At 30.5% G+C, this 12360-nt stretch overlaps 1 protein-coding gene across 3 annotated transcripts in view; it reads left to right on the forward strand.

The window, feature by feature from the left end:
• The window catches only part of LOC143054088 (uncharacterized), a 65172-nt gene extending 57072 nt beyond the window's left edge, over positions 1-8100 (forward strand). For all 3 annotated transcript variants that reach the window (XM_076226976.1, XM_076226977.1, XM_076226978.1), the window contains 2 exons: positions 1437-1528; positions 4674-8100. In XM_076226976.1, the coding sequence (XP_076083091.1) occupies positions 1437-1528; positions 4674-4869 (288 nt within the window). In that variant the 3' untranslated portion in view covers positions 4870-8100. The remainder of the gene's footprint in view (positions 1-1436; positions 1529-4673) is intronic.
• The last annotated feature ends 4260 nt before the right edge of the window (positions 8101-12360 follow it).

The following is a 12360-nucleotide window of genomic DNA, read 5'->3' on the forward strand; positions in this document are numbered from 1 at the left end:
TAACTTGTAAAATTTGTCTACTGTTAAGGTTAATTTAAGTTTTTAAACAAGAAAAGACAGGCTTAGAAGGTATAGTTTTAGAAATTTGACTAAAAAAGGAGAAAATGCACTTTGACATGGCATGTTTCATAAAATCACTTTTTTATTGCATTTCAGTGTCAACTGCTAACCTTCATAAAATATTTATTTCTGAACCGATTTTCAAAACTAGCAGGCCAATTTGCTCGTTTTAGCTAGTAGAAAACAGAAATCCATTTAAAGTGGAATTGGGGAAAAAAAATGTTAATCCTTAAGGTAGCAATACACAGTTAGAAGTTTAGTTTCGCATTATGGCCCCTGTGAATTTTTTAAATATGAAAGTTTTTGTACAATAAAATTGATTTTTAGATAATTGAAGAATAATATAGCCTTCTTAGTGGGTTTATATGAACATTAAGATTGTTTTTAACATGTTTTATATGGTCCATGTGTGCTTTTGTAAGGCAAGGGCACCTAGAACCTAAAAGTTCATAGAGCTAGAATATACGCTGAAACTTTAGTCCATCATTAAACTTATTTGATTTAATTGCCTTGTGAAATATTTGTGACTGGCAATAAATATACATCAAAGCAAAAACCAAATTGACTTCGATTCTTTATAAAAGCCGTAAAATTCAGAAATTTATCTTAAGAAGTATATGCGATGTAAAAAAAAAATGAATTGAGAATTTGAGATTCGGTTGTTCCATCTTCTATTTTGTTGCTAGTCTGAATTCCCTTTAAAATGTGCATTTGGTGGTTTCATTATTTTCAAATTAAGTTGAAAATGAAGTGTCACAGTTTATTTCATTATAAATTTCTTGTTTAGTAACAATTCAGTTATTATTTGGAGACTTTTTATAACCTCTTGTGAAATAAATTGACAATAGTGAAAAACTCAATCACTAACCTTAAACCTTATTTTTTTTTTAAATTGCACCATATTTCAATTCTACAACCAGGCAAAAATTGAAGAATAAACATTTCTCTTTCCAAAAAGTCATAATTTAGCCTGCAGGTAGGGTGGTCCATTAAAGTTGAAAAATTGTTGGCTTGGTCACTCCACTAATAATGTAAGGTATCATAATAGATATATTCTACTGTATGTAAATATTGATAGTAAAATCAACATTTGATTGGTTGAGACAATTATACTTTACATTGAACAAATCTTCATATGCCCCTCTGAGTATCATATTACCCTCTCATGTAACATGCCAACTCAGTGACTTCTGAAGATAAAGGGGAGCTGGTAGTGTTAGTCCACTTAAACAGTTCAACCTAGTTTTTCATCAAAATATCAGCCTTACAAAGAATGAAATTAATGATGTTTATCTTCTTGTTGTATGAGTTCATTTCCTACAGAAAATTGCTCAATAAAATGTTTTCAAAGTATTTGTTTTCTTTTTTTTTTGTAGCATTCTGACAAAATGACAGCAGATATTTTCCCAGCATTTAATGCAGGATATCCTCCAGAGAATATTGTCAGTGTATCTGGAGCTGGAGATTGGTATGTACTAAAACAAGAAACAACAGATTTAGTGTTTAATAATATTATATTGTTGCACACACTTTTCAAAAGCAAACAAACTGTATCATAAAATTAAAGTTGTACACATTAGAGTGTTTTATGTTATCTCAGCTTGAAACATATTTATTTAAACAGATTTACAAGCTTTTAGTTTTTAACATTTAATTGCTGTATATTGAATAAGGCAAAATAGAATGTGTGGTTCAAGGTTATATTGCGTGTAACTATGTTGTATTATAAACCCTCACACAAATTGAACAGTTTTAAAGATGGATAGAACAACAAAGATGTCTGATGAAGATTCATAGCCTGACTGGTTTCTATGGAAGACTGGATAACTTTTATCTGCTGAATACCGAGTCTGTATAAATATGATGCAACTATTAATCCATTGACTGCCTCAGAAGAAGGTCGGGAAAGGACCTTAATTATTCAGGCTATGAATCATTGATAGGTGTTGTTTATTATGTGTTTTGGCTTTATATTTCAAATGATAAAAACATTTCAGCTTATTTAGGTAATTTATATTGCTTCAAGTAAAAAGAATTTCATTCTGTTTTTAGAGACCTCCTATATTGATTTATCATTATTATAGAATAGAATAGAATAGAATATCTTTTATTTCCATAAGAGGTACATTCAAGATGCATAGTGCATATACATATATGACAATATAAAGTTACAATTACAATTACAATAAAGCAGAACAACAAAACAGTATGCTAATATTAGACATTATAAATATTGCTAACAGTATCCCAGTGTTATATAATAAATGTTTACTCAAGGCAGGTGTTTTGATAAGAAATAGCCAAGTTGTTTCAAAATATTAATAGACTCACAGTTTTTAAAATAGCCAAATAAATTTATTGACCATATCCAAGGAGTAAAATTTTTTACATTCTTTAAATATCAGATCAAATAACAGGTCTCTATCCTTAGAGTATACAGGACATTCTATAAGAAAATGAAGTTCATCTTCCACTTTATTTAAATCGCATTTAACACAAATTCTTTGATGAACTTCTAATTTGGAATATCTCCCATTTTCAATTTTGAGTCTATGAGATGACATCCTGAATTTGGTGATAGCTTTTCTCAGATTAAAATTATTCAAGATATCTAAATAATTTTCTTTACAAAATTTAAATTGACAATATGTTCTTAGTTTTCCTTGGCTATTTTGGCTATAAGCATTTTCCCAAGATTTAACAAAGGATACTTTTAAACAATTAAGTAAACATTTTCTGAATTTGTATTTACTAAAATTGATAAAGTTACTAGGCAGATCAATAATTTACATAGGTGTCTGACACTGCTATACCAACTATTGTGATTTTTATCATCTAAATCTTTAGAGGTTTGTAAGGCTTTATATAATAAAGAGTCCTCAGGCATATTTTCAATTCTAAAATAATAATTCAGTAAGTTTTTCACAATACTAATATAAATAGGAAATCTACCCAGGTCAGATAGTACAGCAAAATTGCTGCTCTTTCTATTTACACCCAAAATAAATTTTGTTATTTTCATGTGTAATTTATCTGGTTCAAGATATGAATAAATTTTATCTAAGAGTATACCATTTCTAAATTTACTAATCTTTGGGTTAAACGTACCCCAAATTTCAGAGGAATATAAAGAAATAGGTTTGATCATGTGATCAAATAGATGTAGACTGGTAGTAATTTTTGGATGTGAACGAATAACATCTTTGCATAGTTTAGACTCTTTTTGTACAATTCCTGTCTTGCATGAGAGAAGACCCCTGAAGCAGAAAATATAAGGCCTAAATACTTGTAGTCCTGTACACATTCCAGTTCAACTTGCTGAAGAGTAAATTTTTCATTGATAAGTCTACCTTGCTTGTTAAATACTAACATTTTTGTTTTATTGGTGTTTATGTTTAAGCACCAGTCAGAACAAAACTTATCAACATTTTTTAATTTAGATTGAAGACCATATGATGTGGTAGAGAGCAAAACAATATCATCTGCATACATTAAACAATTAATATTAGTATCAGCAACATTATCAATATATGATGGAAAGTCATTTATTAAAATTTTAAAAAGATTAGGGCTTAGGTTATCACCTTGTCGAACCCCTAATTTAACTCTACATGTAAATGAGTCAGTTAAATTTTTCCCAGCTTTTACACAAGTTGAGCTAACATTGTACATGTTCTTCATAATGTTGTAAAAATTCCCTCCTAATCCCATCTGTAATAGTTTATATTTAATACCACTATGTATCACTGAATCAAACGCCTTTTTAAAATCTATAAAACAGGCATACAATTTTTCACCTGTGAAAAGTACCGAGTCAATCAGATTTTTAAGCAAAAACATATGATCAGATGTTCTTGACTTTTTAACAAAGCCAATTTGAAACTCAGTAATTAGACTGTTTTGTAATTAATATTTGTCAAGTCTATCATTTAAGATTGTATTAAAAAGTTTACCAATTGCACATGTAATTGAGATGCCTCTGTAGTTTGAGGGATCAGTTGGGTCCCCTGACTCGACCTGTAAATATTATTTTTAGGACTTTTGAAAATTGTTTACCTATATATACCTTCATGAAATAATAAAAGGCCTATTTTCCAGAAAATAAATCATACATGTACATCATTCAATTCCTTGTTCATTTAATCTATGACTATGTAACTGATATTCTTGTTTTAAATAATCCCTTGAAACAGAAAAGAAGGCTTTTTTTCTAAAGCTGATTTCAGGTGGATTCTTAAGTCTTTAGTTTGCCTGAACCAAATGCTATAAAACTTTTACACAATACTTATTACAACTAAACTCAAGTACAAATTTAGGTAGTGTACCATTCATCAGATTGACCCTTTATAACTTTATATGACGGGAAAAGGTGGTGGTGGGTGGTGCATCATCTGTGTCCCATGGACACATTCACCGTTTATTTTGGATAATGGTATAAAGATATTGTCATGTTGTACAATAAAAGGTCAATAAATTAAAATTTCATGGTATAAATTTAATGAGGTTTTCATAATTTAAAGCAAAGTAATGCAAGTATGCACATTTAGTGATTGGTAGAGTCTTATGTATCTATAGTTAATTAATTTTTTTATATATGATCCATCTCTTTGCAGTTTGGCAGCAACAATGATCAGTGGAATAGTTCATGGTCATGACCCAGACCTCTGTGTCAAGGCCGGATTAATGGCAGCTCAGATGTCATTGAAATCTTATCAAGCAGTTCCTCCAAATATAAGTCCAAAAAAAATAAACTTGGACAGGGTGAAAATTTGGGCACCGTGGCAACCACAGAGGGTGAAACAACTTTAAAAAGAAATTGCATTTGGCATTGAAATAAAAGTAAACCAAAGTTTTTTTCCTGTGTGCAATGAATTTGTATGATGACAGCATTAATATCAGTTGAAAAGGAACAGAACCACTTTAATATGAGAAGTGGATTTTGGTATGCAGCCTCATTCATTAAAAAGTAACATGTTGCAAATTGGAGGATATTTACCTGTTTTCTATAAAGTGACAGAATACCTGAAAATGGAAGTGTAATTTTTTATTCTTAAAAATTTGTCTACCTCACCAAATTAAATTTACCCTTGCCATTTACAGATTTTAATGTGAAAAAATAACATGAATTGTTCATTGTCAAACTCAACTGAATTTCAGGGAGAAATATAACAATTTATAGCATTAAAAGTATTAAGGTCTAATATACAATCAGAACAAGCCATTATCTGAACTCCTGGGTTTATTGATAAGATCATGTAAGCTTCAGTTGGCAAATTGTCAGTTTCGACCCATGAAAAGGTGTGCTGGTCAAATTTCTATTACTCAGGATTTTATAAGGTTTACATGTTTATAATTTGTTAATTTTTCAATATTAGTCAAAGGGTACAAGATTTTACATATCATGTATACGTTAATGGTAATTAGATTTTCAATATGAAATAACATGTTGTATATATGCTATGTTTGTGTGAAGTAATTAGTGATAATATCTACATATACTGTTGTGAAGGCTATGACATCTTTTTTTAATGTCTACAATTGAAAGGCAGTAATGGCATTTAATAGGCTGGTTTATGTTGTGCAAATGTGTTTCTAAACATTATTGTTTACTGATGTAGGTCAAACCTTTGTAATTGTTTAGATTTTTATAAAATATTTGAAATACATTTTTGTGATAGTTTGCTACCTGTGATTTCTTTAAAGAAATTAGGTTTTTCAATGTAGCTCTTATACAATGCCACATCATTTAATTTGTTCAGGTGTCTTAAAAGAGCTCTTTAACTACTAATGGAATCAGCCTCACAGGACCAAAAAAGAAAGATTCAGAAATATTTTGATGATTAAGAATTTTACTTTTTAATTACACACAACTGAAGAACATATTTAACAAAAGTCTTGCTATAAGTAAATCTTTTATTTGTTTGAAACAGTTAGTTCATGAGGAATTATTTCCATAATTTTACCATTCTATACTCTTTAGTTTTATGGACTTTAGATGATCTACAGCTTGACATATTGTAAAGACACTTGTCTATTGTTCAAGACAGTATGTTGCCCATTAGGTGTCTAATATGGTTAAGGTTTTTTCTGTTGCTGATATATTCCCCATATCTTTATTTTGAATTTCTTCAAATACACTGTTTGTTAAATTAGTTTTAAGGGTACTGGGTATCACAGTATCTCTATGTTATATTATAGCTTTGATTATTTTGTTTATTTAGATGGTTCTTCCTGTTGCCATATTATTTTTATTGGGGATTGATTTTAATATTTCTTATTTATCTTTTTGCTAGCATACTTTCAGTTTTCCTTAATTATCAACTAATTTTATGTGATTATATTCAATTGTTTCTGTAATTTCTTATATTAATTTATAAAACCTTTCTCAATTTTTAGCTCACCTGGCCTTAAATGTTTTTTGCAATTTATCTGGTAAAAGTATTATTAATAAATAGAAATTGTAAACAGTGTAAAAGATGAGCAATACATGTAGAAGATATTCCAAAATGGTTAAAATGCCAATATGACCAAACCATAAAAAGACTCCTGAAGAAGTTGTTGCCCTTGCATGTTGTTTTTTACCCTCAGTTTTACCTCCTTTTTTTATAAAATATAAAAAAAAAGTATTTAGAGAGAAATTGTTAGCCTCAAAAAAGCCTCAAGCAATACTAGATCATCATAAAAGATATATTGATCATGATTTATATGCTCTATCTTTTGAGCAAAACAAACTCTTTAGAGCCTCTAATTTGGCTTTTAAACTATAAAACAGCCTGGTAAAGTTAACTAGCTACTCTTTCAACATCTTTTACCTAATATCTTATCTAATACATGGATGCATTGTTCTATGATCATATTTTGTATTCAAACTACCTATAGCTCTATAATATTTTCATTTTACTAATTATGTAAATGTTTATTGTACCAAGGTTATCAAGAAAATCTCAAGTCCACTATAAAGTCATTTTCTTTCAAACTACTAGACCAATTTCAACTTTTTCTAAGCAGAATCATATTGAGAATCAACCTGACAGAAAGCATGTTGCCCAGACTAAACTCTTACCATGATGTAATTGATGGGTGTTTTTGTCTTTATTATCGTTTTATTTTCTTGAAAGTTTAATAGATAGAATCAACTACTTTAATATATGATTATTATTGGCTTTAGATAGTGGTTTTTTTTCTTCCATTTTTGGCAATTATCTTAAAATCTAGAATACATGGAGTGAAAAGGAAACAACAAAAATGACCAGCAAAAATAGGTAACATAACCAGGTTGTCTATCACCTTCTTTTGGGGTAATTATTGCACTTTTATGACATTTTTTGTGTTCTTTGCAATTTTCTTGGAAGTATAATAGATAAAGACAAACTTTTGCCGCATTTTTGCGCCTGTCCCAAGTCAGGAGCCTCTGGCCTTTGTTAGTCTTGTATTATTTTAATTTTAGTTTCTTGTGTACAATTTGGAAATTAGTATGGCGTTCATTATCACTGAACTAGTATATATTTGTTTAGGGGCCAGTTGAAGGACGCCTCCGGGTGCGGGAATTTCTCGCTACATTGAAGACCTGTTGGTGACCTTCTGCTGTTGTTTTTTTCTATGGTCGGGTTGTTGTCTCTTTGGCACATTCCCCATTTCCATTCTCAATTTTATGTTTCCTATAAAAAAAATAATCTGCAAATAAAATTCTACAAATATGTCAACATAATTGTTAAAGCTTATGGTATAAGGTCTTACAGTGAAACCCCTATTGGTAGCTGTCAATGATATTAAGCAGACAGTTGAATTAGCATTTTTTTGAAGATTATTTAGAAAAATCTCCATTAGTCATGCATCATTAACTCTCAAAGTTTTTGCATATATGTAATTTTGTTAAAGTGTCATTTTGATTTTGATTATGATTATATTTTTTTTTAAGTATATGATATGAGACGATTTATCAATAATTAACTATGTATAACATATGTTTATAATATTGTATTATTGAAAGATGAAACATAATAAATTACACATTATGGAATATAAGTTTCAAAGACAAAATAGTATTCTTTGTTTATGTCCATCCATATATATCAATGAAAGAAATATTGTAATCATGATCCTGAAAATGTGAACATCAGTATTTGAGTATTCCACTTAAATCTTAAAGTGTACAAGTCAATGACACATACTATAATGTACACCCTATAACTGGCTTTCACTAATGCAGAGACATTCCTTACAAGAATACATGTGTTTTCTATGTTTAACATGTACCATAGATAGTTCTATTCATGTTTCCAATTTATTTTTCGCCTGGACTAAGTCTTGAAGGGGAGACAAAGGCCTGCTTTTCCTACAGCAGCATGGGGAGAATTAGTTTTTGAAAGGTTCTAAAAGTGAGGGCTATATTGCAATTACTTTATTCGTCCCTCAAAATGTTTATCCAAGTTTCTATGCATATTTTTCAAAGAATTAATAATTTCAAGGGGCAACACTCTTTTAAAACTTGTTGATTCACACTGGTTTACAATTAAAGATGTCCAAAACATTGATGAACGATATATAAATCTGGAAAGGATTGTGAATGTGATACTGCTTACAAGACTTGATGAACTCCTGGTATTTCTTTGTTCCCTTCAATTATCACCCTGGACATGAAAATAGATTGTAAGAAGATACAGATTAACATCAAATTTGGCTGTGACATCTATTATATATACAAATCTCTGCCTGGTTGATATATTTAAAGTCTTTTGGGTTGACTTTATATTTGGTATCAAAAGTCAACCTGACATCCATTGCTAGAATTTTAACCAAGTGTCAACAAATGATAGAAACATTATGACTTTACAAAGACAATGTTTTGATGAGACTGTTGTAAAAGTGAGAGGTTTAGCACTATAAAACCAGGTTCAATCCACCATTTCCTACATTCGAAAATGCCTGTACCAAGTTGGGAATATGATAGTTGTGGTCCATTCGTTTGATGTGTTTTGTCATTTGATTTTGCCATGTGATTAGGGACTTTCCGATTGAAATTTCCTCAGAGTTCAGTATTTTTGTGATTTTACTTTTTGATGTGAAATCTATTTTTGCTGGAAATCGAGGTTCATCAATTGTCCCCCCTCTAAAGACAGTTCTAGAAAGGGCAAAAATCACTTGCTGAAAATATAAATTAATGAAAATGAAATCATCACCAGTTTTAGATCTTAAAGTTGATAAACCAGAGTTATGTCAAAGAACTGCTCCTTTTTTTTTTAAATTTTATCAGAAGGTATCATTATCTTGTTGGAAAATATTCTGTATCAACTTCACAAGTTAAACATTATGGTCTTGAAGTATTGATTCTATATATAGGGACTGACATTGTGTATCATTTTAATTATGTACGTGTTATAGTGTTCTTTTATTTGTCCATGTAAATTTTTAACTTTTTTTGTTTAGTCCATTTTTGGAAATATCCTGTTGGTGTGGCCCAGTATATATACATCCCACCATTGTGTTGCCATGCTACAGTCGTTTTTGGTTGCGACATAGGGATAGTTATCCAGCTGTGTTGACTGCTCTAAAGCTTAATACTTCAGAAGGTAGAAGAAATGGATCCTTCATACTTTATATATAGATGCATTGTGTTACAAAGTTTCCATTTGTAATATGTTCATTGTCCTTGACCTCATTTTCATGGATAAGTGAGTTCTTGAAAAAAAATAAAACTTTTAGTATTTTTAATATGTCTCTTATTATAAGTTATAAGATAAATATATATTTGGTATGTGCATTCTTTGCAAGGTCCTAATGCCTGTCAGACAGTTTTCACTTGACCTCGACCTCATTACAAGGATCAGTAACCATGGTCAAGTCCTCATCTAAGATACTATAACCAATAGATCAACTATATTTGGTATATGGAATCATTGTATTGTAAGGAGTATATGTCCAACTGGAAGGTGTCATCTGACCTCGACCTTATTTTCATGGTTCATTGGTTTGTGTTTTGGTTTTTATACAACCGCAAAATTTGAAAAAATTTTCGTCGTATATTGCTATCACGTTGGCGTCGTCGTCTGCGTCGTCGTCGTCGTCCGAATACTTTTAGTTTTCGCACTCTAACTTTAGTAAAAGTGAATGGAAATCTATGAAATTTTAACACAAGGTTTATGACCACAAAAGGAAGGTTGGTATTGATTTTGGGAGTTTTGGTCCCAACATTTTAGGAATTAGGGGGCCAAAAAGGGCCCAAATAAGCATTTTCTTGGTTTTCGCACTATAACTTTAGTTTAAGTTAATAGAAATCTATGAAATTTTGACACAAGGTTTATGACCACAAAAGAACGGTTGGGATTGATTTTGGGAGTTTTGGTTTCAACAGTTTAGGAATAAGGGGCCAAAAAAGGGCCCAAATAAGCATTATTCTTGGTTTTCGCACAATAACTTTAGTTTAAGTAAATAGAAATCAATGAAATTTAAACACAATGTTAATGACTACAAAAGGAAGGTTGGTATTGATTTTGGGAGTTTAGGTCCCAACAGTTTAGGAATTAGGGGCCAAAAAGGGACCCAAATAAGCATTTTTCTTGGTTTTCGCACCATAACGTTAGTATAAGTAAATAGAAATCTATGAAATTTAAACACAAGGTTTATGACCATAAAAGGAAGGTTGGTATTGATTTTGGGAGTTTTGGTCCCAACAGAACAAGGGGCCCAAAGGGTCCAAAATTAAACTTTGTTTGATTTCATCCAAATTGAATAATTGGGGTTCTTTGATATGCCGAATCTAACTGTCATGACTGTGTATGTAGATTCTTAACTTTTGGTCCCGTTTTCAAATTGGTCTACATTAAGGTCCAAAGGGTCCAAAATTAAACTTAGTTTGATTTTGACAAAAAATGAATCAGTTAGGTTCTTTGATATGCTGAATCTAAAAATGTACTTAGATTCTTGATTATTAGCCCAGTTTTCAAGTTGGTCCAAATCGGGGTCCAAAATTAAACTTTGTTTGATTTCATCAAAAATTGAATAAATGGGGTTCTTTGATATACCAAATCTAACTGTGTATGTAGATTCTTCATTTTTGGTCCTGTTTTCAAATTGGTCTACATTAAAGTCCAAAGGGTCCAAAATTAAACTTAGTCTGATTTTAACAAAAATTGAAATCTTGGGGTTCTTTGATATGCTGAATCCAAAAATGTACTTAGATTTTTTATTATGGGCCCAGTTTTCAAGTTGGTCCAAATCAGGATCTAAAATTATTATATTAAGTATTGTGCAATAGCGAGTCTTTTCAATTGCACAGTATTGCGCAATGGCAAGAAATATCTAATTGCACAATATTGTGAAATAGCAATTTTTTTTTTTAATTAGAGTTATCTTTCTTTGTCCAGAATAGTAAGCAAGAAATATCTAATTGCAAAATATTGTGCAATAGCAAGATTTTTTTTTAATTGGAGTTATCTTTCTTTGTCCAGAATCAACTTAAATCTTTGTTATATACAATATACAATGTATATTCACTTTTTACTACCAACTGATAAATTAAAATAATCTTTACCATTCAGTGATAACAAGCAGTTTTTTTACATCTTAATATTTTATGATGTATTTAAATGAGTAGTTATTGTTGCAAACTTCATTAGAAATTTTAATTGAGATTAGTTTTGGAATAAGGGAAAGGGGGATGTGATTAACAAAATTGGGTTCAATTTTTCTCATTTGAAATTTCATAAATAAAAAAGAAAATTTCTTCAAACATTTTTTTGAGAGGATTAATATTCAACAGCATAGTGATTTGCTCTAAGAGAAAACAAAAATTTTAAGTTCATTAGAACACATTCATTCTGTGTCAGAAACCTATGCTGTGTCAACTATTCAATCACAATCCAAATTTAGAGCTGAATCCAGCTTGAATGTTGTGTCCATACTTGCCCCAACCGTTCAGGGTTCAACCTCTGCGGTCGTATAAAGCTACGCCCTGCGGAGCATCTGGTTCTAATACTGTATGCAATAGTCAACTTTATTTGTTGTATGGAATGATTGTAAGGTTCACATGTCTAACTGGCAGATGTCATCTGACCTTGATCTCATGTTTAGTTCTTTTCAAATACTGTATGCAATAGGTCAACTATAATTGGTGTATTGGTGTTGCGGTGTACATGTCAGTCTGGCAAACTTCATTTTTGCGTTTCATTGTTCAATGTTAAGTTTATGTTTTGTAAAATTGAGAATTGAAACGGTGAATGTGTCAAAGGGACACCCAACACAATCAAAGAGCAGAAAACAGCCAAAGGCCACCAATGGGTCTTCAATGCAGTGAGAAAATCC

This window comes from Mytilus galloprovincialis, chromosome 12, assembly GCF_965363235.1.
Source record: "Mytilus galloprovincialis chromosome 12, xbMytGall1.hap1.1, whole genome shotgun sequence".
NCBI lineage: Eukaryota > Metazoa > Mollusca > Bivalvia > Mytilida > Mytilidae > Mytilus > Mytilus galloprovincialis.